Genomic DNA, 27,882 nt, shown 5'->3' with positions numbered 1-27,882 from the left:
TCATCTTTCAGGATACATCTGGGGCTTATCTACAGCATTCCAGAATGCTGTAGATAAGCCCCTGATGCCGGTGGGCTTAGCTCATCTTCGATTTTGGGAGTGACAGGTTCCCTTTAATGTATCTCGAGTCTTTGATGCATTTTTCATGCGATTCCAAGAAGAATCTTTAAATAACCTGATATAAAATGTATAACATTTGTATAAAAAAAAAAGCATAAAAATGCCACCAAAAGCATGGATAGTAAAAGTAAACTATAAAAACCTGCATTGTTTTTTAGGCCAAAAAAACCCACAAAGCATTTGAAATAAAATGTGTATAAAAAGCCTTTGGCTGTGTGGATACAGAGTTAAAAAAAAAAAAATACATGAAGAATCTCTTCAAAAACTCTTCACATTCCTTTCTACTATAAAACCACTTCAGTTCATGTTCAGTCTTTTGAACGTTTTTATTTTCACTTCAGCTTTTTAAAACATCTGTAGGGAAAAAAAGAAAATGGATGTCATTTCCTTCTTTAAGTGACACCTGATGGAAAAAGCCCCAATATAGCCACTGTCCAATCAAAAGGCTGCAAAGAACACTTCAGAAAAAAACTTCCCAAAGAAGGAACATTTTCAGAAATGGTTTCCACTAGAAAACTCAGATTTTGAACACCTCGTGTGCACAAAGCCATAGTGGTCTCACCAGGAATGTTTTCTCCAGTGATGGGTACAGTCTGAGACTTCATGAGCTTGTAGAAGTTGTAGTCATCATCACTGGCTTGCTTCTGGATCTTAGAGCTAGAACAGTTGACATTAATGGCTGGTCGAGGTTTCCCTTCTTGGAAGAAAACGGTTGCTGTGCACAGTCCTAATTTTTCCTTTGAAAAAGAAGAAAAAAATAAGTGGCCAATCAAACAGTAGTTGTGCAGAAATGTTGCAACTTTGGTGCTTTTTTTTTTTTTTTTTTCTACATTAACACCAACTTTTTGAAAACTGGGCATAGCGAGAGCGGCGCAGAAAAGTGGCGTGAATTACTACAGAATAATACTCCAGTAACTGACTGCAGTATATTTCTTGCAGGGCAATCGGCAGCTGAAAGATGTGCCAAATTCATCAAGAAGCGGATGCCTCCCAATAGGTTTGGTGCCTCTTACTCCAGTGCACATATATATATTATATATGGAGGTAGCTGCTCCTGGTATGCACCTATTCACACTAGTTTGGATGTGCCAGTCGTTTTTCTGTCTTACTCCAGTGCAATCTTCATTTCGGCGGGTGCACTAAACACCAGGCTTGATGAATCTTGTTCATGAATAGATATCACAAAAAACATCAGCTATTGCGAATGCACAGGTAATAAAAAGCGCTTGTCTTCATGTTTGGTTCCCAAACACAAGAGCCATAGTTTTTCCATGAAGGTAGAACACTGGTTATTAAGCTGCCTCTCTGGCTGTTGCAAAACTACAACACCCAGCATCTCAGGTGTAAGTAACTCAATACTGATGTAATTCCTAACTCACCCTAGTTTGAGATATTCTAGCAGTAAATTCCACGTAGTATTTCCGTCCAATTTCAGGAACAAGCTAGAGATATAAAAAAGAAAGAAATGTCACTAAAGTGAAATGTCAGATAGGTTAGAGTAACAACAGTGCGTATTTTTTCCCGTGAATTTGAGATGAAAATTGGGATGCGTCTTATAGTCCAAATGTAGCTTACTGGAGGGGGAGGCGGTGGAGCAAGATCACAGGAGCAGGGTCGCCATTGCAGTAAGCCAGCGGCGGAAGGAGTGGGGCAAAGCTGCAGGCCCTGAGCTGAGAGGAGTGGGTGTCTCGGCGGTGCAAAACAAGGGCCGTTGATATTCCAATGGTGGGCTTCAAGAAAATGTCAGCTGTGCAAGGTAGGAGCGGAGTCCTCGCTGCACACAATGATCTCCCGGCAGTGGGCTTCAGAAAAATGGTGCTGAAGGCGGTGCTTGCACAGATCAACACCTTGGCTCCTACCTTTTGTGACCCCACTCCAGCGCCCCCTCCCGGTAAGCTAAATTCAGACTATAAGACAGACCCCTATTTTCACATTAAAAATTAATTTTCTTTCCTATTTTCCTCCCCAAAATTTGAGGTGCGTCATATGGTCCGGTGCATCTTATACACGAAAAATACGGCATATATTACAAAAATGGTTTATCTTGGGATAGTAATACACAAAAGTAAATAGCTGTAAAACTATAATTATATATAACTTATACTGAGTTATATCCTGTATCAACGAGTAAAATTTCCCCCTGCTTTTTCGGGACAGCTTATCAAAAAAATCACAGCCGATATTTTTTACTGACACCATAATCAATTATTATGATAAATGTCTGTGGCTCATAATTCTGATAAGTGACTTCAGCTACATTCATTGTAAACTGTAAAATGCTAATAACAGTCAAAATAGTCTGTATAAGTTTCTTCAGCTTAAAAAAGAACATGGATGCCTTTATTTTTTTTTAACAGACAGGGCAAAGTAGTGCACTATTTTTACAGACTGTTTTGGAATTTCTGGCAGCAGTCATGAAGTCCGGAGCTGCATTCACTATTCTACAGGCTGAATGCCAGTACAGAGATTGCTCTAGGGTGAAATCTTCATAGAGTAGGTTTTCCATGAAGTGCTGCAATGTAATCTGAAGTGGGAAAGCGTCTGTCCCCCTGTAGCAGGGAAGCCTAGGTAAGAGGTCACACAGGTATCGGGCAGCACCAGAAGTGTGACTGTAGCACTGCGTTATAATGCAGAGGATAATTAATGCAATTTATGCACAAGGTTAACCTGTAAAGATTTAAAGATCTGTAATATAAAAGGTGGAAAACTAACTTGGTAGCCTAAAGAACTGATCAAAACATAATGTGGGAATACGCAATTAAGATGGGTTCAGAAAAGTACTTTCACCATCGATTGTTCCGTAAATTTCACAACTTGTAAGGTAAAAATCTATGGTGAAAATCTACAATTCCACAAAACAATAGGAAAGCTGCTGATCTGAAAATCTGGGGCAAGCCTGAAATACGCACAGGTAGTTAGATTAAGTGGCGTGGAAAAAAGAGAAGAGTACAGGCACTACATGAGGTTAGTGTTTCATGAGGGTAAAGGAAGAGGAAGAGTAGTATAGGTGGCTGCTCATTTTATTTGGTTGTGCATAGATAGCCACCACATTATTTGAATATATTTATTGATGAGTGTTGCCGATACTCGCATCTTTCTGGATTCAAGGTTCCATTCTTGCCAAGGAATAAAAAATGGTAGCCAGTTCTGCTTACCTAAAAATGAGCACCATATGTAGAGGCGCTAAACATCTGATTCGTAGGAGGTGCAGTTTATTAATAATTTCCAAAAACAAAGTAGGGGTACCCTTTGTCAACTTTACAGGAACAGATATGATAATAGACAGAAGACAAATAACTTGCCCAATCTGAGGCTTGATCGCTAAGGCTGGTTTCACACGTCAGTGACTCCGGTACGTATGGTGACAGTTTCCTCACGTACCGGAGACACTGACACATGTAGACACATTAAAATAAATGTGTCTCTGCAGATGTCAGCGTGTTTTCACGGACCGTGTGTCCATGTGCAAAACACGGAGACGTGTTCGTGGGAGCGCACGGTGTTATGATCCTTAGTGGCTGAGGATCACGAATAGACCAGCAAGTGAATGAACTAAGGACAAGCTCTAGGGAGATGGTAACTGGACTGATCGCAAATCTGAACCTATCCAACACAACTAGAGGTAGCCGGTGAACGTGCCTAAAAAATTCCTAGACGTCTCGAGCCAGCCTGAGGAACTAGCTACCCCTAAAGAGAAAGAAAGACCTCGCTTGCCTCCAGAGAAATAATCCCCAAAGATATAGAAGCCCCCAACAAATATTAACGGTGAAGTAAGAAGAAGGCACATACGTAGGGATGAAATCAGATTCAGCAAAAGAGGCCCACTAGTACTAGAAAGCAGAAAATAGAGCAGGGGTCTATGCGATCAATAAAAAACCCTTACAAAATATCCATCCTGAGATTTCAAAAACCCACGCACCAACTAATGGTGTGTGGGGAGAAACTCAGTCCACTAGAGCATCCAGCAAGCGAGGGAATCACATCTTAGCAAGCTGGACAAGAAAACATGATAAACACTGCTGATCAAAAATGAGCAAACAAACTTAGCTTGTCCTGGATGGACTGGGAGCGAGGTAGTCAGAAGGAATCTGAGTGGCACTGATTACATTGACAGCCGGCAACAAGTGGAAGAGAAACAGAGCTATATAGGAACCTCCCAGAGGATAACGAACCAGCTGATAGCCAGAGACCAGCAGGATAACAAACAAAGCCACCAGGGGGAGCCCAAAGCAAAAGTCACACCATACCACAAGTGACCACAAGAGGGAGCCTGAAAACAGAGTTCACAACAGCACGGATCACACGGACCCATTAAAGTCCATGTGCTGTCCATGTGCTTTTTTAACCCCTCTGTGACCTTTGACGTACTATCCCGTCGAGGTGACCTGGGCCTATCTGACCCTTGACGGGATAGTACGTCATAGCCGATCGGCCGCGCTCACGGGGGGAGCGCGGCCGATCGCGGCCGGGTGTCCGCTGCATATCGCAGCTGACATCCGGCACTATGTGCCAGGAGCGGTCACGGACCGCCCCCGGCACATTAACCCCCGGCACACCGCGATCAAACATGATCGCGATGTGCCGGCGATGCAGGGAAGCATCGCGCAGGGAGAGGGCTCCCTGCGGGCTTCCCTGAGCCCCCCGCAGCAACGCGATGTGATCGCGCTGCTGCGAGGGTCTTACCTCCCTCCCTGCCTGCTCCAGACCCGGATCCAAGATGGCCGCGGATCCGGGTCCTGCAGGGAGGGAGGTGGCTTCACAGAAGCCTGCTCAGAGCAGGCACTGTGAAGCAGCCTGCACTTCAATCAGATCGGTGAGCTGTCAGAGTGCTATGCAAACTGGCAGATCACCGATCTGTATTGTCCCCCCCTGGGGCAAAGTAAAAAAGTAAAAAAAAAAATTTCCAAATGTGTAAAAAAAAATAAAAAAAAATATTCCAAAATAATGAAAAAAAAAAATAAATATTATTCCCATAAATACATTTCTTTACCTAAATATAAAAAAAACAAAACAATAAAAGTACACATATTTAGTATCGCCGCGTCCGTAACGACCCGACCTATAAAACTGGCCCACTCGTTAACCCCTTCAGTAAACACCGTAAGAAAAAAAAAAAAAAAACGAGGCAAAAAACAACGCTTTATTATCATACCGCCGAACAAAAAGTGGAATAACACGCGATCAAAAAGACAGATATAAATAACCATGGTACCGCTGAAAGCGTCATCTTGTCCCGCAAATAACGAGCCACCATACAGCATCATCAGCAGAAAAATAAAAAAGTTATAGTCCTGAGAATAAAGCGATGCAAAAATAATTATTTTTTCCATAAAATAGTTTTTATCGTATAAAAGCGCCAAAACATAAAAAAAATAATATAAATGAGATATCGCTGTAATCGTACTGACCCGAAGAATAAAACTGCTTTATCAATTTTACCAAACGCTGAACGGTATAAACGCCTCCCCCAAAAGAAATTCATGAATAGCTGGTTTTTGGTCATTCTGCCTCACAAAAATCGGAATAAAAAGCGATCAAAAAATGTGACGTGCCCAAAAATGTTACCAATAAAAACGTCAACTCGTCCCGCAAAAAACAAGACCTCACATGACTCTGTGGACCAAAATATGGAAAATTTATAGCTCTCAAAATGTGGTAACGCAAAAAATATTTTTTGCAATAAAAAGCGTCTTTCAGTGTGTGACGGCTGCCAATCATAAAAATCCGCTAAAAAACCCGCTATAAAAGTAAATCAAACCCCCCTTCATCACCCCCTTAGTTAGGGAAAAATAAAAAAAAAGTATTTATTTCCATTTTCCCATTAGGGCTAGGGTTAGGGCTAGGGTTGGGGCTAGGGTTAAGGCTACAGTTAGGGTTGGGGCTAAAGTTAGGGTTAGGGTTGGGGCTAAAGTTACGGTTAGGGTTTAGATTACATTTACGGTTGGGAATAGGGTTGGGATTAGGGTTAGGGGTGTGTCAGGGTTAGAGGTGTGGTTAGGGTTACTGTTGGGATTAGGGTTAGGGGTGTGTTTGGATTAGGGTTTCAGTTATAATTGGGGGGTTTCCACTGTTTCGGCACATCAGGGGCTCTCCAAACGCGACATGGCGTCCGATCTCAATTCCAGCCAATTCTGCGTTGAAAAAGTAAAACAGTGCTCCTTCCCTTCCGAGCTCTCCCGTGTGCCCAAACAGGGGTTTACCCCAACATATGGGGTATCAGCGTACTCAGGACGAATAGAACAACAACCTTTGGGGTCCAATTTCTCCTGTTACCCCTAGGAAAATACAAAACTGGGGGCTAAAAAATAATTTTTGTGGGAAAAAAAAGGATTTTTTATTTTCACGGCTCTGCGTTATAAACTGTAGTGAAACACTTGGGGGTTCAAAGTTCTTACAACACACCTAGATAAGTTCCTTGGGGGGTCTAGTTTCCAAAATGGGGTCACTTGTGCGGGGCTTCTACTGTTTAGGTACATTAGGGGCTCTGCAAACGCAATGTGACGCCTGCAGACCATTCCATCTAAGTCTGCATTCCAAATGGCGCTCCTTCCCTTCCGAGCCCTCCCATGCATCCAAACGGTGGTTCCCCCCACATATGGGGTATCAGCGCACTCAGGACAAATTGGACAACAACTTTTAGGGTCCAATTTCTCCTGTTACCCTCGGGAAAATACAAAACTGGGGGCTGAAAAATAATTTTTGTAGGAAAAAATTTTTGTTTTATTTTTACGGCTCTGCATTATAAACTTCTGTGAAGCCCTTGGTGGGTCAAAGCGCTCACCACACATCTAGATAAGTTCCTTAGGGGGTCTACTTTCCAACATGGTGTCACTTGTGGGGGATTTCTACTGTTTAAGTACATTAGGGGCTCTGCAAACGCAATGTGACGCCTGCAGACCATTCCATCTAAGTCTGCATTCCAAATGGCGCTCCTTCACTTCCGAGCCCTTCCATGCGTCCAAACGGTGGTTTCCCCCCACATATGGGGTATCAGCGCACTCAGGACAAATTGGACAACAACTTTTGGGGTCCAATTTCTCCTGTTACCCTCGGGAAAATACAAAACTGGGGGCTGAAAAATAATTTTTGTGGGAAAAAATTTTTGTTTTATTTTTACGGCTCTGCATTATAAACTTCTGTGAAGCCCTTGGTGGGTCAAAGCGCTCATCACACATCTAGATAAGTTCCTTAGGGGGTCTACTTTCCAACATGGTGTCACTTGTGGGGGGTTTCTACTGTTTAGGTACATTAGGGGCTCTGCAAACGCAATGTGACGCCTGCAGACCATTCCATCTAAGTCTGCATTCCAAATGGCGCTCCTTCCTTTCCAAGCCCTCCCATGCGCCCAAACAGTGGTTCTCCCCACATATGGTATATCATCGCATTCAGGACAACTTGGACAACAGATTTTGGGGTCCAATTTCTCCTGCTACCCTCGGGAAAATACAAAACTGGGGGCTAAAAAAATAATTTTTGTGGGAAAAAATTTTTGTTTTATTTTTACGGCTCTGCATTATTAACTTCTGTGAAGCCCTTGGTGGGTCAAAGCGCTCAAAACACATCTAGATAAGTTCCTTAGGGGGTCTACTTTCCAAAATGGTGTCACTTGTGGGGGGTTTCAATGTTTAGGCACATCAGTGGCTCTCCAAACGCAACATGGCGTCCCATCTCAATTCCTGTCAATTTTGCATTGAAAAGTCAAACGGTGCTACTTCCCTTCCGAGCTCTCCCATGCGCCCAAACAGTGGTTTATCGCCACATATGGGGTATCAGCGTACTCAGGACAAATTGTGCAACAACTGTTGGGGTCCAATTTCTTCTCTTACCCTTGGGAAAATAAAAAATTGGGGGCGAAAAATAATTTTTGTGAAAAAATATGATTTTTTATTTTTACGGTTCTGCATTATAAACTTCTGTGAAGTACTTGGTGGGTCAAAGTGCTCACCACACCTCTAGATAAGTTCCTTAGGGGGTCTACTTTCCAAAATGGTGTCACTTGTGGGGGGTTTCAATGTTTAGGCACATCAGGGGCTCCCCAAACGCAACATGGCGTCCCATCTCAATTCCAGTCAATTTTGCATTGAAAAGTCAAACGGTGCTACTTCCCTTCCGAGCTCTCCCATGCGCCCAAACAGTGGTTTATCGCCACATATGGGGTATCAGCGTACTCAGGACAAATTGTACAACAACTTTTGGGGTCCAATTTCTTCTCTTACCCTTGGGAAAATAAAAAATTGGGGGCGAAAAATAATTTTTGTGAAAAATATGATTTTTTTATTTTTACGGTTCTGCATTATAAACTTCTGTGAAGTACTTGGTGGGTCAAAGTGCTCACCACACCTCTAGATAAGTTCCTTATGGGGTCTACTTTCCAAAATGGTATCACTTGTGGGAGGTTTCAATGTTTAGGCACATCAGGGGCTCCCCAAACGCAACATGGCGTCCCATCTCAATTCCAGTCAATTTTGCATTGAAAAGTCAAATGGCGCTCCTTCGCTTCCGAGCTCTGTCATGCGCCCAAACAGTGGTTTACCCCCACATATGGGGTATCGGCGTACTCAGGACAAATTGTACAACAAATTTTGGGGTCCATTTTCTCCTGTTACCCTTGGTAAAATAAAACAAATTGGAGCTGAAGTAAATTTTTTGTGAAAAAAAGTTAAATGTTCATTTTTATTTAAACATTCCAAAAATTCCTGTGAAGCACCAGAAGGGTTAATAAACTTCTTGAATATGGTTTTGAGCACCTTGAGGGGTGCAGTTTTTAGAATGGTGTCACACATGGGTATTTTCTATCATATAGACCCCTCAAAATGACTTCAAATGAGATGTGGTCCCTAAAAAAAAATGGTGTTGTAAAAATGAGAAATTGCTGGTCAACTTTTAACCCTTATAACTCCCTAACAAAAAAAAATTTTGGTTCCAAAATTGTGCTGATGTAAAGTAGGCATGTGGGAAATGTTACTTATTAAGTATTTTGCATGACATATCTCTGTGATTTAAGGGCATAAAAATTCAAAGTTGGAAAATTGCAAAATTTTCAAAATTTTCGCCAAATTTCCATTTTTTCTGCAAATAAACGCAGGTAATATCAAAGAAATTTTACCACTATCATGAAGTACAATATGTCACGAGAAAACAATGTCAGAATCGCCAAGATCCGTTGAAGCGTTCCAGAGTTATAACCTCATAAAGGGACAGTGGTCAGAATTGTAAAAATTGGCCCGGTCATTAACGTGCAAACCACCCTTGGGGGTGAAGGGGTTAAAGTCATAGGGTTAAAATTAAAACAAATTGTTTCAATACACGGACGATAAACACGGACACACGGATAGCACACGGATGACCTACGTGCACACACGGATAGCTCTGGGACCGTTTCTTCCGGTACTGGAAATATTTGGACGTGTGAGACTGGCCTCAGTGACTTGTGAACAAGTGGAGTTAAAAACAGAAGTTGAAAAAAGTAATTTATATTTCAAGACGAGTAATAAATGTTTCCTATTTAAAATTTTGTAATTTTTTTTTTTTTTTGAGGGGGGGGGGAATGGACAGCAGGATAGGTTTCGTTCAGTTCATAGTCTGCCATATGTCCAACTGGATATATACACAACTGGAGTAGGAGTCCCAGGGTGACAACCATTGTGGCAGATGTGAGCATGTAACCCACCTGGAAGCTCATATTAATGATGTAGAGAAGCAAAATGAAACAGAGGACAATTGATCATCTTGAGAGAAGCATGTACCACCCCACAGCTTTAGTCTCCGCCCTGAAACAAACCATAATCAGGTGGGGCGCTGCTATCATTCACCCTGCTTCTACCACTGCCCTCTGAAGACATCTTGTTTTAGTGAATGAGGCATCAGGACAGAAAGAGTGTTGAGCTGTTGACCGACGATGCAGGCAGGGAGAACAGAAGCAATGACTGTGGAGATGACAACTGGAGATGTGGAGAATGGGGACAGGAACAGTGATTGTGACAGCGGTGACAGAAGATGCGGGCGGCGGACACAGAAGCAGTAACTGTGGAGGAGGCGACTCAAGATGTGGACATTATAACCAAAATGAATGGTCATTTTTTCATCACCTGTCCTGAAACAGGATAAAATAAAGGGACGCTGTGACAGAGGATGTGGTAAGTGACCATAGCACCGCCCCCGAAAGACATCCTGTTTCAGGGGGTGTGATAGAACTTCTGGAGAAGTGACTGCAGGACCATTTTCCTCTGATGTCGCAATTGAGACTCCCTTTAAACAAAACGTCACAAGTAAAGAGAAAAAATATTTAAGGATTAGCTACAGGTGCTTCTCACAAAATTAGAATATCATCAAAAAGTTAATTTATTTAATTTCTTCAATACAAAAAGTGAAACTCATATATTATATAAAGTAATTACAGAGTGATCTATTTAAAGTGTTTATTTCTGTTAATATTGAGGATTACGGGTTACAGTCAATGAAAATCCAAAAGTCATTATCTCAGTAAATTAGAATAATTTATAACACCAGCTTGAAAAATTATTTTAAAATCCGAATTGTTGGCCTACTGAAATGTATGTTCAGTAAATGCACTCAATACTTGGTCGGGCTCCTTTTGCATCAATTACTGCATCAATGCGACGTGGCATGGAGGCAATCAGCCTGTGGCACTGCTGAGATGTTATGGAAGCCCAGGTTGCTTTGCTTTGATAGCAGCCTTCAGCTCATCTGCATTGTTGGATCTGGTGTCTCTCATCTTCCTCTTGACAATACCCCATACTTTCTCTATAGGGTTAAGTTCAGGCGAGTTTGCTGGCCAATCAAGCACAGTGATACTGTTGTTTGTAATCCAGGTATTGGTACTTTTGGCAATGTGAACTGGTGCCAAGTCCTGCTGGAGGATTAAATTTCCATCTCAAAAAAGCTTATCGGCAGAGGGAAGCATGAAGTGTTCTAAAATTTCCTGGTAGATGGCTGCACTGTCTTTGGTCTTGATAAAACACAGTGGACCTACACCAGCAAATGACATGGCTCCCCAAACCATTACTGATTGTGGAAACTTCACACTAGACCTCCTGCAGCTTGGATTGTGGCCTCTCCACTCTTCCTCCAGACTCTGGGACCTTAATTTCCAAATGAAATGCAAAATTTACTTTAAATTGAAAACAACACCTTGAATCACTGAGCAACAGTCCAGTTCTTTTTCTCCTTGGCCCAGGTAAGATGCTTCTGGTGATGTCTATTGGTCACGAGTGGCTTGACATAAGGAATGCTACAATTGTAGCCCATGTCCTGGATACATCTGTGTGTGGTGGCTCTTGAAGCAATGACTCCAGCAGCTGTCCACTCCTTGTGAATCTCCCCCCAATTTTTGAATGGTCTTTTCTTAACAATCCTTTCAAGGCTGCAGTTATCCCGGTTGCTTGTGCACCTTTTTCTACCACGCTTTTTCCTTCTACTCAACTTTCCATTAATATGCTTGGATACAGCACTCTGTGAACAGCTTCTTTAGCAATGACCTTTTGTGGCTTACCCTCCTTGTGGAGTGTGTCAATGACTGCCTTTTGGACATCTGTCAATTCAGCAGTGTTCCCCATGATTATGGCGCTTACTGAAACAGACTAAGGGACCTTTTTAAACGCTTAGGAAGCCTTTGCAGGTGTTTTTTGTTAATTATTCTAATTTACTGAGATAATGACTTTTGGGTCTTCATTGGCTGTAAGCCATAATCATCAACATTAACAGAAATAAACACATGAAATAGATCACTCTGTATGTAATGACTCTATATAATATACGAGTTTCACTTTTTGTATTGAAGAACTGAAATAAATGAACTTTTTATGATATTCTAATTTTGTGAGAAGCACCTGTATATAGGGAGAATGGTAGGGAATTTTAAAATAAAGCTAATTACAAAAATAGTTTGGACTTAAAGATAGGTATAATAACTTTTAAGAAATAACTATCTGAAAACCCTTTTAACAGTAAATTACACAATTCTAGGATTCCACATGTTAGTGCCAGGGTGAAATCCTAGAAATGTCCAGGACAACACTTTTAAGGGGTACTGTGTTCCAGTAGGAAGAAAAATCTATCCAACGCCATTGAAAATCAAAAACACAATCAAATCCATATAAAACAGCATATAATTACAGTGCATACTCATATTTGTAGGAGACCGGGATACATTTAAAGGGAATGTCAGCAGGCAGGTTTTTGCTATGTAATCTGAGGACAGCATGAGAAAAGGGTTACAAAACTGAATTCAAGGATGTGTCACGTCTGGCTGTGTGGTGTTAATTAGACTGGTGATTATCATTGCTGTGACTAGCTGGCACACCAGAAATCGTCCAACTCCGCCCCCACAGACAACCTGGTGTGAATGAGGGCAGCTTTCTCAGCTCTGCTGAATTGCTAAATCTAAAAACTCTGTGCTGGAACTCCTGAGTCCAGTAAACTAAGTGATACATGGTTGGATACAGGGTTTCTTTGCCTACATTATGCTCTTCTCAGATGATGTAGAAAAAACCTGCTGACAGATTCCTTTTAAAACATGGTAAGCATGAAGCATAAGGGGTTATCTACTTTACAATCTCTGCATGAGCCAAGAAAAGGACAGACGATGAGTTGGAGGGAGGAAGGGGTGTGGTCAAGGTACAAGGGGTTTCTATGGAGGAGAAAGTGGGGGTTTACAGTATCCCACTCACAGGACAATTAACAGTGACCCATGGAGCTTACCTCACGATGGCATCCGTCGAACAGCTGCTGGAGCATTTGTGTATGGCAGCCAGTGCACATCCAACGGACTGGCTGGAAGCACAGATGTCCAGCATCTTTGGTGGGGAGAGTGAAGGCAGCGACATCATCGATGCTCAAGCGGCATCCTCACAGGTTGAGGCGTCCGACAAGACTCTCACCTGATACGGCTCCCTGGAATTAGCATCGGCGCAGGAGCTTCTCCGGGGACCCTCCAGGTCAAGGACAGTATAAGCAAGTAAGTAGATCCCGACCTTGGAGGTATCCACGTGCGCATCTGATTCCTACGGTGGTTGGTAGGCCTCAGCCCGAGATGGTGGCGAGGCCGGCATGCGCCAGTACATCTGACTCCGATGACATCACAGCGGGCCATTATGTTGATTGTCAGGCGGATTGCTTGTGCTTCCCCCAAAAACGTCAGAATATGTCAGGCCTCATGTGTTATGGACTGTGGCTTGTTTCCAGGGGGGCCTCTGGCACAGGTGCGGCACACTGATTCATCACCCTTATTCTTCCCCCAGATTCCATTAGTACAACACGGGTGTTCCAGGCTATTAATGGAATGGACAATGGGTTGTTTTCAGCTGGGTCGCCGGCCCACCCGCAACCTGCTGGTTCATCTTTCTCATCAATCCTGCTGGTTTCCTTCAGAGTGGTGTGGCCTTTTAGGGCTCAAACAACCGGAACCCTTCTACCTCCACCCTTCATCTCCCAGTCGATGGATGGTTCATCAGGCAGAAATGGGGTGTCGGACGGCGCAGAAAGGCATGAGGATTCAGGATTTACGGCTAGTGGGATCACAGCTTCTTCGCAGCCTGGTGAGTACTACTCTTATGTCGTGTCCATTCCTCCCTATGTTAATGTCTCCAGGAGTATTGTGTAGTCAGGGGGTGGGCACCACTGGCTTAGGACAGGAAGTTGAGGGTCGGTCAGGTATGGTCAGTAATGGGGTCATAGAGGTTTTATAAAATGTCAGGGAATTGCTAATTTGTTTAGAAGAGGTAGTGCAAACCCTGCTCATCGTGCTGCATGTATTAGTCCTCAAATTAGTTGTCAGAGCGGGATTGGGGGCTAAGGCTCGATATCTGTGCAGACTGAAAAGAAGGAAGATAGGATTCATCTTCATGATAGGGCGCACGGGGAGGTATACACTTGTTTTGAAGGTCCCCTTGGTGCACATGTAAAAAAAGAAGACAGAGAGAAAATTTGGAAAGATGAGTTATGTTTAAATTTTTTCTCTGTGTTCAAAACATTCAATTTAGATAAAAGTAAATAGAACAATAGTAAAAAAAAAGAAGAGGAAGAAAAGCGTAGATGGCGCTTGATTCCTCAGACTTTCACTAACTGGCTTCAGGCATTTGCGATTTTGGCCAGCGTCATAGAGGGAAATGCACCTGAGAACTGCTCACCCCTATTCCGCTATATGGATTCTATTGGAGAGGTTTAGTGGGTCTACGGAGGGGAATTTAACCGCAATGCTCCCCTATCTAACAAGATTTCCTGATCAAGAAAAGGCAAGGTTGTTGACAGCAGGTTTTGTAGAAGGTTTTAGGATTCCTGCCCCTTCATTTTAAATCCCATGTGTCCTTAAGAATTTAAAATCAGCATATTAGTATGCAGTAGTGGTCTCGGAGAAATTTGGGAAAGAAGTGGCTTTGGGACGTTTGTCAGTGCCATTTAACTAATCCCCTTTGTCAGACTTGATGATTTCCCCCTTTTAGATCGTGCCCCCCAAAAAGAGGCAAATAAGTTTCCGCTGATTCAACATCTTTCCTATCCCCGGGGTATGTCGGTTAATGGTGGTATTGATACAGAGCTTAGTTTGGTAGTCTATACATCGTTTTATGAGGCAGCACGTTGGGTTAGGTGTGGAAAAAGGGCACCAAGACTGACGTTGAGTCTGCGTTTCGGCTGCTGCCCGTTCATCCAAGTATTGTTAGGCTGTTGGGTTGCTTTTTTGTAAGGGGTATATTTTGTGAACAGATGTTTGCCTATGGGCTGTTCTTTATCCTGTTCATTTTTTCGAGTGGGTGGTCTGTGACGTTTCTGGTTTTGACTCTCATTCACTATTTAGATGATTTTTTATCGATACCGGTAATTCTCCCTGTTGTGAGAACATTCTTAGGGCTATAGAGTGGGTGGCAAGGTGATTCGGCGTCCCCTTACCACCGGGCAAAACTGAAGGTCCAACCACGTGCATTTGTGGATTGTTATTGATTCACAGAAATGGGAATTTCGGCTTCCGGAGGAAAATGTAGTGTCATTCAGGGCTGAAGTAGTCAGGGCTCAGCGGGTTAAAAAAATTTGTTGAGGGAAGTACAATCTCTGCTTGGTAGGCTTAATTTTGCATGTCACTTTATGCCTACGGGTAGGATTTTTTGTCAGGGTTTGGCTAGTTCTACCGCTGGTGTGCAAGCTCCTCACCATTACGTTCGGCTGTCCGAAGAGCACAAAGCTGACTTGGCAGTTTGGGGAAGTTTTCTGGAACATTAAAATGGTCGATCATTGTTAATGGATGAGGTGGTGGATAACTTTGAGCTCGATCTGTATACTGATGCAGCTGGCAGTTCTGGTTTTGGAGCCTATTTTAAGCGGTAGTGGTGTGCAAGCAAGTGGCCAGAAGAAAGGGTCAGGGTTGGATTAGAAAAATATTGCATTGCTTGATATTTTCCCTATACTGGTGGCAGTGACTCTGTGGAAAAAGGGGCTTCAGAACAAGGGAGTTCGCTTCAACTGTGATAGCATGGGATAGTGTTGGCAATTAATAGTATCACGCCGTTTTCACCTCTAGTGATCTCAGGAGATAAGATCTCAGCACTGAGATCTGCATCTGTGCATGCGCAGCTCCCGGCAGCCATTTTCCCGGAGTCCATCGCATAGGAAACCATGTAAGTGTGGCGGCTGAGCTTTCACAAAATGTCGGCAGAGCCCCCGCAGGACCGAACACCCGCAGCGGAGCACCGCACATCCGAACATTCCCTCATCCCAGCCTGTGGCCTGCAGCAACGCTCCACTCTTGCCTCCTCCAGCAGCGACCCTGGGACCATGCTCCACCACGGCCTGTAAGGTATATCCGCATTATAAGACGCACCCCCATTTTCCCCCAAAATTTTGGGGAAAAAAGTGCGTCTTATAATCCGAAAAATACTGTAAGTAAAGCAGCTTACATTGTAAGTACTGTATGACCTGTAGCGGTACACGACCACTTATCAGATACTTGTGTGCTCATAAGCGGTCATTTAATATTCTGTTTATGCAAGCCCACCATGCTTCCAGTGAAAGATCATTCAGTATGCATAGGTTGACATTCTTCTCAACAGCACATGTTCTATATGTACAGGACAATGAGCTGCAGAGAGCAATGATTTTTCAGCAAGTTTAAAGATCACTGCATTCAACATATGATAGGTGCAGGCACCCTATTTACTATTTGTTTGTGGGATTAATGGAAAACTAATGTTCCTAGGAACACTTGTCCCCCAATAATCGGCAGTTTAAGTCCACCTTTAGGCTACTTTCACATTTGACAGAGAATTCCACTTGTCTTTTCTGTCATAGGAACACACATGTGGAACTGTTGTGAAAAACAGATTTGTTGAATAACAAAGCAAAGGGGTCTCATTGGGGTCAGTCTGGGTTTCATTAAATGTTTTTTTTAGAATGGAGGAAAAATATTTTTTCTAATTTCTAATAATAGACATGTAACGGAACCCAAGAGAAGGAAGAATTATTAAATTAGTGGCCAACTAGAGGGCGCGCTCAACACAAGTGTGAGGAGTGAGGCCGCGCCCACTGGTTGGGAATATGTATAACTCATACATACTCTCTCTTCCCGGATATGAGTGACTGTATTACACACACACGTACACACTCACACGAGGGAGAGTCAAAGTTCTGCACTCGTTATATTAAACCTTCCCTTGGATGCACTAGCATATTAGTGCTTTCTGTGTAGGAGTGGTGGAGCTGATGGTTGGCTCCCTGACACTCTAAAAGTATTTGATGTTTATGTATGCTATAAAAGGGTAATGCTCAATGGGGCTGCATTTAGCTTCGACAGGGTTAATCGTGATGGCCGACCCAGTTCGGCAAGGGGGAGCTGAGAGCTTGTGTCAAATACAGGAAGTGACAGTTAGTAAGTGGTGAGCAGTGACAAGAGACAGGCTCAGGACAGGTGCTACTAGGGACAGCATGAGCACAGAACCTCGGGGCAGCTAATTGCCAGAGAACCCCTTCGTACAAGTCCACTTTTGTCGGCCTGGGAACCTTGAGATAGACGTCAGGGCTGGAGGCACACTCCTTCTCTTGAGCTGCAGGAGATCTTTGACTCAAACTCTAAGGGTACCGTCACACATTGAAATTTTCATCGCTGCGACGGCACGATTCGTGACGTCGCAGCGTCGTATAATCATCGCTCCAGCGTCGTAGACTGCGGTCACACGTTGCAATCACGGCGCTGGAGCGATGCCGAAGTCCCCGGGTAACCAGGGTAAACATCGGGTTACTAAGCGCGGCCCTGCGCTTAGTTACCCGATGTTTACCCTGGTTACAAGCGAAGACATCGCTGGATCGCTGTCACACACAACGATCCAGCGATGTCAGCGGGTGATCAAGCGACGAAAGAAAGTTCCAAACGATCTGCTACGACGTACGATTCTCAGCAGGGTGTCTGATCGCAGTAGCGTGTCAGACACAGCGATATCGTAACGATATCGCTAGAACGTCACGAATCGTAACGTCGTAGCGATGGAAATTTCAATGTGTGACGGTACCCTAAGAGGCAGAGTGAGATGAAATCCAGATCTACTACTAGAAAAGAAGATTCCCGAGATCTAGAGAAGATAGTAAAAGGAATGTTCTACCTATACTGAGAACCAGGGCTGAAGTTGTGTCTGTTACCTGTGAACCTGTTGGGCCTTACCCTATATGCCTGCCTGTAAATACTGCCAATCACCAAGTAAAAGTTTGGTTGTTTTTATGAACCTCGTGTCTCCTGGACTGATTGCTGTCTTGGTTAATGAAGAGGGATTCTGGAGTCAGAAGAGACCTGCGGCCCTGTAGTAAGTGTGATGCACCTCTCACGCAGCAGCACACTGGGACAGGGGCATGAGTTGTTTGTAGGATGCCAAAGAGAGTGGGGACTGAAACACGCCCATGACTACTTTGCTAGGGTATCTTACATCTGTACAAGGTCGCTGTCTCTACAGTCACTGCTGTGCTGGTTTTAACATATAACGTCAGTTCATTTCTGACTGTGAAACAAGAAACAATGGCTGCCCCACTTGTGATTTGCACAAGTTATTTCTTTGTGGTCTGAGAAGTGTCAGGTGAGGATATTTACTGAAGACTTCATACACAGTATGGAGTAAGTGTGTATGAATCAACATACAAGTTCAAGGAAGGTTGCAGTAGTGTCATTAAGGAGTCGGATGCCTTAATGACTGAGAACTGATGAAAACATTGAGCATGCACGGGAACTAATTCTTTTGGAGAAACGAGTAACAGTGGATCATATCCCTTGAAAGAAGCCCTACAAGGAAGAAGAGTCTAAAAAACACTGCCATACTTGTAAGTCATGTCTGGTACTGTAACCCCATTGTAGTCTCATTCCTTTAAAGGGGCTCACGGCAATAGAAAAAAAGAAAGAAAATGTCATTATAAATAGATTCCTAAATAATATTAATCAGAACATCCCAATCCTTTTCTCCAGGTAAGTAATCACTATCGAAATAAAATGATTGTTGTCTTGTTACAGTGACAAAGATCTGCCCTACAATGTTAGGATCGGTGCCTATAAGCATGTGCAGTAGAAAGCTCTACCCCCTCCCATCATGTGTAATATTGGCAATAACAGGGGGCTCAGGTAAGAAGAGATTGATCACGTTGCTGTCCACCACATCCTTCTGATGCAGTACTGCAGATACCAAGGGGCTCTGGTAAGAAGAGGCTGTTCACACTATTGTCCACCCTATATATTTGGCCCAATAGTGAAGATGCCTGGGTGGCTGAGGTAAGAAGAGACTGCTCACTCAGCAGCCCACCTTGTATATCTGATTAATACTGGAGCTACCAAGAGGCTTAAGGAAAGAAGCTGCTCACACAGCTGTCTATCTGATCTAATACTGGAGACGTCATGGGGGCTTAGATAAGAAGAGACCACTCCACCTTTTCTATTCCTATAGAATCCACTTTAAGCGGCACATGGTCACAGAGCAGACCCCACTGAGTATTCCCATCTAATAAGGTTAGAAAAGCAGCTTTGATAAAGAGAGGCTCAGATTCTGTAGGACTCAGCAGCACAATATAATACTATATTTATGTAGTCGTGTAAACACCAGCAGCTTTTATTGTTCTGGTACTTGCAGACGGAAATGATCCTCCCTCACCTCAATTACAATCACACAGAACATTTTCCTGTTTTCTTCATGCAGGATGATTGTTCATGCTGATTTTGGCTAATCTAGGTTCCAGAACAGGGAGAAAACTCAAGAGAAAGCATATGTTGATTAACTTAAATTTTTATATATTTCTTACTACCATAAAAGAAGACAATAACATGATTTAATAAATATCACAGTAGATGAACTACTAAAATACTTGTGGGTGCTCTAGTAAATGTAAAAAATGTGTTTCATGTTGTTTATATAAACTGTCATGATCCAGGCCGGGGTTTGTTTCTTGCTATTCTCTCCCCGGTCTGGTCATGTGGGGGTTAACCTTCTTTGCCTCATTTTGGGATCTGTTTTGCTATTTCAGTCCATGGCTGTCTGCAGCAGCGTCAGCTATAGTCCTTGCCCCCGGCTTGAGCGACTGACCCAGTTACACCCTGATTTGTCCTCTGCCTGTTTACTCTGTTGCTCTACCTTCCCATTTCTGCTTCCCCACAGAAACTTGCTGTGTGCTCCCCATGCTGCGACCTTGGTATCTGACCCGGCTTGCCCTCTGGCATCTCCGCTCCTAACTGGCTCCGACTTCTTTGGCTTGTATCTGACCACATGTATTGCTGTTTCTCCTGGTACTGCATTTCCCATCCGTTCCTGACCCGGCTTGTCTGACCTCTCTCTCGGCACCTAGCGCCCCCTGCGCTGCCGCACTGAAGTTTTACACCATGAGTGCTACCTATCTTCCCTATCCAGCACCCCCTGGAATAGGACGCACGACACTGCGATGCGGCAGCATTACATAAACATTGCAAGAACCCCCCCATTGTGAGTATCACTTTGTCCTCACAGTGATCAATAGTATATACCGTGTATATAGATTTTTTTTTACTCTATCCTGCATTGTCTCCTCTTTTTCTCCTTCCAGTTTTAATGTACTTCTTCTCCAGCCCTATTCTCTTCTTCTGTCCCTACCTACTCCTTGTTCGCTTTCTTAAACGGAATCTATCAGTAGGATCAACCCTCCTAAACCATCTTATGGGAAAGTATAACACAGAAAGATGAATAAATGATGCAATATAATGTCTTATTTTAGAGAACAACATTTTCTAAATATGTCTAGACATAAATCGCCCCAAGAGATTGCCTCCAGAGCTTATTTTCAATGAAAGGGGACGTTACCAGTGTGAGACATGTAATGACTGAGAGTCTTCTCTCCTGATTTACATGTCTCACACTGGTAACTCCCCCTTTCATTTACAATAATCGCTGGGGCAGATTCTCAGGACATCCGTGTCAGGGCCATCAAAACTCATTTACATATTAAGAAAAAATTGATTTCTCTGGAATAAAATATCAGATACTGTACATTTATGGCTGTGCCTATAGAGATAGTTGTCCATCACAAGCAAAACTGCCTACTGGTCTCCTGAGCATAGAAAAAGCATAGACTTTAATAAACACAACTATATATCAATTTGCTTAGCTCTTTTCTACAGCAAGCAGCTCAGTAAGTGATACAATACTGGAACTAAGGTCTCTGTCTCTATATTACGTTGCTCTCAAACAAAATAGCAAACAGTGACAGATTATCTTTAAAGGGGTTATCCAGGAATATTTTTTTTTTGCTATGGGACTAAAAACCCACAGGCAGTTCACTGCTAACAGGGACAGCAACCTTCCTGTTCTGCCTGGCGCTGGCTCGGAACAGTCACTTCTCCACAATAACAGGGCAGCTCTTCTACTGGGCTGCTCTGTCGATGGGGCGTGACTGCCAACATCATCCTGAGTGACAGCCAACTCCCTGCAGATAGGCAGCGGGTAGTCGGTTGTCAATCAGCATGACGTCAGCAGTCACGCACCATCAACAAATCAGAGCCGAAGGGAAAACAACACTCTGTCGACATGAAGTCACCGAGAGTGACAGAATCATCGGTAGGAGTGGTCAATGACCTCTCTGTGTAGCACAAGATCAACAACTACCTGTCTGGTAGTTTTTCGGTCTGTAGTAATTAAAAAAAAAAATAGCCCAGATTAACTCCTTTAAAGGTTTAAATCTAACATGCTCATCATTTCTTTTCACCAACATCTGCAAAATAGGAAAGTCACAACTGAGGAATACACATTCGATGGTTAGTTGATCTCACTGAAATTGACAGGTACAAACGACATTCATCTTTTGTGTATGGCCACCTTTAGTCTGTATATTGTTTATATAGCCACTTTGATAAAAGTTTATATTCATATTAAACACATCAACACATAAAAAGATCACATTCATATTGAAAAAAAAATCAACCACGGTAAGGAACATCAGAACCCCTCTGCACTTTCCACCAAATTCTGATATTCTCGTGTCAATAAATAAAATTAGTAATGTTTTAATTATAGTAGATACTAATAGTAATCCAAGTGTAGGGACATAGGTATGAGATGTAACCCTAGAGGCAGGAAGGAAACACGGGGATCTGTACAGAATCACAATCACTCACAGGCAAACATTCCAAAACAGCAGAACAGGTCAAGTGTCTAGGAACATTCTGAGCAAGTGTGGATGCAGCCACCAAAGCCGCTGGGACTACATGGCAATCCTCCGCTGTCTCAGGTTTACACTGATGAAACTACTGACAAAAAAAAAAGATGCATCTCTTCCCCATACAACAGTCGGAATGATTTTGTGTCCAAGGTTATATTTTTATTGTAAGACTGTCATTGCCAATGAAGTTGGGAAACAGTACAGTATAAACCAGTGTCTGTGCATTACGGAGCTGAAACCTTAGGCCACGTTCACACTTTGCGGCTTGGTCTGCGGGTTAATCCCGCAGCGGAATTGATAAATCTGCAGGGCAAAACCGCTGCGGTTATCCCTGCAGATTTATCGCGGTTTGTTCCGCGGTTTCCGCTGCGGGTTTCCGCCTATACTATTGATGCTGCATATGCAGCAATATGCAGCATCAATAGTAATGTAAAAAAATAATAAAAATTGGTTATACTCACCCTCTGACGTCGCGATCTCCCCGGCGCTGCACGCGGCTGTGCCGACAAGGACCTTCGTGATGTCACGGTCATGTGACCGCGGCGTCATCACGGTCATGTGACCGCGACGTCACCACAGGTCCTGCTCGCACAGCAACTGAGACCGGACGCCGCGGGCAGCGCTGAGAGGTGAGTATAGCATCATTTTTTATTTTAATTCTTTTTTTTACACCAAAATATGGTTCCCAGGGCCTGGAGGAGAGTCTCCTCTCCTCCACCCCGGGTACCATCGGCACATTATCCGCTTAACTTCCCGCAACGTGGGCACAGCCCCGTGCGGAAAGTGAGTGGATCAATGCATTTCTATGGGTGCAGAATCGCTGCGATTCTGCACCAAGAAGTGACATGCTCCTTCTTTTTTTCCGCAGAAAAGCCACGCGCCTTTTCCCGCGGAAATCCGCAGCGTGGGCACAGCGGGTTTTGTTTTTCATAGGGTAACATTGTACTGTACCCTGCATGGAAAACTGCTGCGGATCCGCAGTGTCAAATCCGCTGCGGATCCGCGGCAAAACCCGCAAAGTGTGAACATAGCCTTAAAGTGGCTGCATCGTGAAGATCATCACAAAGCGGGGATCACAGATGTGTACCTCAGTCTATGAGCTGAAATAGCAGCACTGTATGAGCTGCTCATGTTCTGCAGAGCTCATGTTGTTTCTGTACTACATGGACATCCATTCAACTAAATAGCCAATATGTAATACTATATCCTAGCCGTCCGTGGTTCCCTGGAAAAAATAAGGTGCTTGTCTGGGGTACAGGGAGTGGGACCTGTGACTGTCTTTCCCCACCCACTTAAGGTCAGGACTTTGACTAGGCCACTCCAAAGTCTTAATTTGTTTTTTCTCAAGCGGTGGGTGGACTTGCTGGTTTGTTTTAGATTATCCTGCTGCATAAGCCTAGTGCGCTTGAGGTCACAAACAGATGGCCGTACATGTCCTTCAGGATTTTTGGTAGACAGCAGAATTCATGGTTGCATTTATCACAGCAAGTTTTCCAGTTCCTGAAGCAGCAAAACAGCCCCAGACCATCACACTACCTCCACCATATTTTACTATTGGCATGATGTTTGTTTTCTGAAATGCTGTTACTTCTACGCCAGATGTAATGGGACATACACCTTCCAAAAAGTTCAACTTTTTTCTCGTCAGTCCACAGAGTATTCCCCCAAAAGTCTTGGGGATCATCAAGAAGTTTTCTGGCAAAACTGAGACAAGTCTTTATGTTCTTATTGCTCAGCAGTGGTTTTCATCTTGGAACTCTGCCATGCAGGCCATTTTTACCCAGTCTCTTTCTTTTGGTGGAGTCATGAAAAGTGACCTTATCTAAGGCAAGTGGGGTCTGCAATTCTTTGGATATTGTTAAGGGGTCTTTTGTGACCTCTTGGATGAGTGATCACTGTGCTGTTGGGGTAATTTTGGCGGGCAACTCCTGGGAAGGCGCGCCACTATTCCATGTTTTCATCATTTGTGAATAATGGCTCTCACTGTGGTTTGCTCAAGTTCCAAAGCTTACAAAATGCCTTTATAACCTTTTCCAGACCCATAGATCTCAATTAGTTTCCCACTTGTTCCAGAATTTCGTTGAATCACAGCATGATGTATAGCTTTAGGGGACCTTTTGGTCTACTTCACTTTGTCAGGCAGGTCCTATTTAAGTGATTCCTTGATTGAGAACAGGTGTGACAGTAATCAGGCCTGGGTGTGGCTAGGGAATTTTAACTCCGCTTCCCAAAGAGATGATAAACCACAGTGAATTTATGTTTTAAAGGGGGAAATCACTTTTCCACACAGTGCCCTGTAGGTTTGGATTTCTTTTTTCCTTAATAATAAAGACTTTCATTTAGAAACTTCATTTAGTTTTTACTTGTGTTATCTTTGCCTAATATTTAAATTTGGTGATCTAAAACATTTAAAGATGACAAACATGCTAAAGAATAGGAAATCAGGAAGGGGCAAACACTTTTTCACACAACTGTATGTGTAAATATTTATAGTTGCCAGCTTGGGTAGAAATATATATACAGCTCTGGCAAAACTTAAGACACCACGGCAAAATATTCAGTTTGTCTGTTTTTTCTCTTTATAGGTACATTTTGAGTAAAATGTAAATTGTTCTTTTATTCTATAAACTTCTGACAACATGTCTCCGAATTTCTAAGCAATCATTTTTGTATTTTTTTTTCTGACAAAGAAAAATGGTCAAAATTAAAAAAGGGCTTTCAGGCCTCAAATAATGCACAGAAAACAAGTTCATTATCATTTAGAAACAACAATACTAATGTTTTAACTCATGAAGGGTTCAGAAATCAATATTTTGTGGAATAACCATGATTTTTAATCACAGCTTTCATGCATCTTGGCATGCTTTCCACCAGTCTTTCACACTGCTCCTGGCACAAAAATCTAAGCAGTTCTTTGTTTGATGGCTTGTGACTATCCATTATCCTCTTGATTACATTCCAGAGGTTTCCAATGGGGTTCAGGTCTGGAGATTGGGCTGCCCACGACAGGGTTTTGATATGGTGGTCTCTTAATTTTTGCCAGAACTGTATATATGTAGTAGACTGTAGACTTGTGTGAAATAAATATCCTTTATTGATTCACTGTTTTGTGTCAGTTAGTATATAGTATAAGGAACAGATAACATTAAGGCATCTCTAAGTTGCATATTAATTTTTGATAGTCAAAGCTGATGTTAATATCGGACCTCTACACCCTTAACATTTTGGTGGTATTTCCCCCTATCTCAGGGCCCTTCCCCAGCTTATGATTGACAGTGCTTGCTCTGGGAGGCAAGCACTATCTGAATGCTGCCTGCGTGTGTGCGCATGCGCAATGGTAGTGCTTAGCCACGCGCACACAGTGACCGGACCCGTTCTAATACCTGTCTCCTTTCTTCTGACCGCTCGCTGCACTTCAAGGTGTATCAGTGTAGCAGGCAGCATCAGAAGGAAGGAGGGGTACACATGGGGCCGATGCCTGCACACATGCCGGCAGCATTCAGACAGTGCTTGCTCTGGGAATCAAGCACTGTCAATAAGAATCGAGGAAGGGCCCCAATATGCAAGGCATAATGGTTCCCCCGAACTCTTGGTCACACCAAGGGCGCACTGAAGCTTCCTCATTTGCGTATGAATTAAAAGTGATTTTTTTCAGGAACTGTACCAGTAACAGGCATAGTGTCAGCATGGTTGTTGTAGATGCCAACACTGTGTAGTCAATTTAAAATGCATTTTCCCAGTGCACTCAATGTGAGAATTCACATAGAGAATGAATGCAGACTTGTAGATTTAGAGTGGACAACCCCTTCAAGTCAGCTTTAGGCAGATGAATGTAGCAGAATCGATGGACCAGGGGAATAAACGATTTCCTAATATATGTGACAGTGCTACTCTGTTGCATTCTATAGTACAGAGCATGGAGAATCTCTCTCCCTCAAAACACATTGTATGGTTTGAGGATTTGGAGCTGACTGGAGCACAGCAATCTCTACCATGACGACACAAACGGAGAAATCCCAAACCTAACCTGAAATAGGATTCTGAGAACCCGGGAGACTTAAATCCATAGTAACATCTCGGCACTCACTTTTGAGTAGTCTATAGATTTACATAAAAGGCAATTGTTGTCATACAGATGGTTAACAGATTAGATAGATGCTGGATTATTAACTATTCTGGATTATCAGAAGGTCAACAAGATACAGTCAGAACAACCTGTGCTGCCATTACTCTGGTTTTTAACCAAAGCAGAGATAAATAATTATCTTTGTGCACTCTTCTAAAATTCTACATTATCTTTCTGTTCTGTGCAGAAAACTCTCAGAATTTCTGGACTCATACAAGACGCTATATACGCATTTTTGCGACTGCGTGTTTCCTACCAAGAGGTGCAGAAATTTCTGCACCAAATACTTAATGTGTGCACACACTCTTACAAGAGGAAACACGCAAAGTAAATAAACGAATAACAAGATTTGCACTTTAAACGTCCTTCATGTTCCACAGATTCTAGAACAGGAGACAGAGGAGACCTAGCGAAACATAACTGTGTTATGACTAGAGGGCAGGAAAACAATTCACAAACACATGCCAGGCCTAGCAGTGAAGATGGGAGAAGTTATTGGGACAGTGACCTTTCTGTAGGAACAAGAACGAGTCTCATGTGGCCTTTTTATCTAGAGCTTGTGCTGACAGATTGGCTGGCGGTGCGGCCTTCCCACAAACCTTCCCTTTATTGGAACACTCTGCACCAAATGTCATTGTGATAAATAATCACAGTCAATATGTTACTTCAAGACAGCAACGTCTAACTTTATCTTATGTGTTCCAAGTGTTCACTGCCAGACAGTCATAAGAAAGCAAAACAAGTAAAACTAACAGACCACGCAATAAGTGTCAGGCATGTGTGAATGATTTACTTTAGTAGAATGGGTTACACTGTATGTTTTTTACAATTTCACATATTCCGGCCTATTCTACCGATAGGTCGTCAATATTATAAGCCCGGACAAATCATTTTGGAGCATATATATATATAGGAGATTAAACAGACCCTGCCAGCAGACAAGCTCACTGGTGTACTTTGCTGTTAACTCATTCAGCTAACTGCTATGTGCTGTGATACGCAGAGGCAGTACACGCTAAACAGTCCAATATTTTATATGAAACTCTATTAGATAAATGCTTAACAGACATAAATACATTCATTTAAAAACAACCGCCCATCAAAGTTTTTATCCCCTTAACATATAGCACTGTGTACTTATAATTGCTCATTTTGCCTTTCTTCCCAGCTAATTGTTCTCATTTCTATGCTCTATGTAGAAACAGGAAGTCTCTTTTTTTTCATTTATCATCCACCTCTTTAATTCACTCCTGAACCAGCTGCTCCCTCCTCCACCTGTCAGGAACGTTTGTAGTGTCATAAAGGGAAAATTGACCTCTTGTTTCTTCATAGAGCTTAGAAAGATTAAGCTGGTTTGTTTGTATTTTCATGATGTCATAGACCTAATGGAAAATGTAAGAATTAACTGGGTAGAAAGGCAAAATGAGCAATTGTAAGTACACAAGGCAGTATAATATTTTGATTGAAATATACACTGCTCAAGAAATAAGGGAACACTTAAACAACACAATGTAACTCCAAGACAATCACACTTCTGTGAAATAAACCCGTCCAGTTATGAAGCAACAGGTGAAAATGACAGGCAATTAGCAAGACAACCCCAATAAAGGAGTGGTTCTGCAGGGGGTGACAACAGACCATTTCTCTGTTCTCATCATTTTTTGGCTGTTGTTTTGGTCACTTTTGCATTTTGTCATTGCTCTCACCCCTATCCCTGCAAAATGACCTCCAGCAGTCTACTAACATCCATGTGTCTTCTCAAACTGTCAGAAACAGACTCTTTGAGGGCCCGACGTCCATAAGTGGGTGTTGCGCTTACAGCCCAACACCATGCAGGGCAATTGGTATTTGCCAGAGAACACCAAGATTGGCAGATTCGATATTGGCATCCTGTGCAGTTCACGGAGGAGAGCAGGTTCACACTGTGCACATGTGATAGACGTGGCAGAGTCTGGAAATGCCATGGAGAACGGTCTGCTGCC

The 27,882-nt window shown here is 42.9% G+C and overlaps 1 protein-coding gene across 1 annotated transcript in view; it reads right to left on the bottom strand.

Moving 5' to 3' along the window:
- The window catches only part of LOC143808225 (retinoic acid receptor responder protein 1-like), a 47,026-nt gene that overhangs the window by 6,285 nt on the left and 12,859 nt on the right, over nt 1-27,882 (bottom strand). Inside the window, exons 2-3 of the mRNA XM_077290667.1 lie at nt 1,500-1,562; nt 683-857 (exon numbers count right to left, since the gene is read on the bottom strand). Coding sequence (XP_077146782.1) covers nt 683-857; nt 1,500-1,562 — 238 coding nt within the window. The remainder of the gene's footprint in view (nt 1-682; nt 858-1,499; nt 1,563-27,882) is intronic.

This window comes from Ranitomeya variabilis, chromosome 2, assembly GCF_051348905.1.
Source record: "Ranitomeya variabilis isolate aRanVar5 chromosome 2, aRanVar5.hap1, whole genome shotgun sequence".
Classification (NCBI taxonomy): Eukaryota; Metazoa; Chordata; class Amphibia; order Anura; family Dendrobatidae; genus Ranitomeya; species Ranitomeya variabilis.
This window is presented reverse-complemented; position numbering and strand designations above follow the sequence as displayed.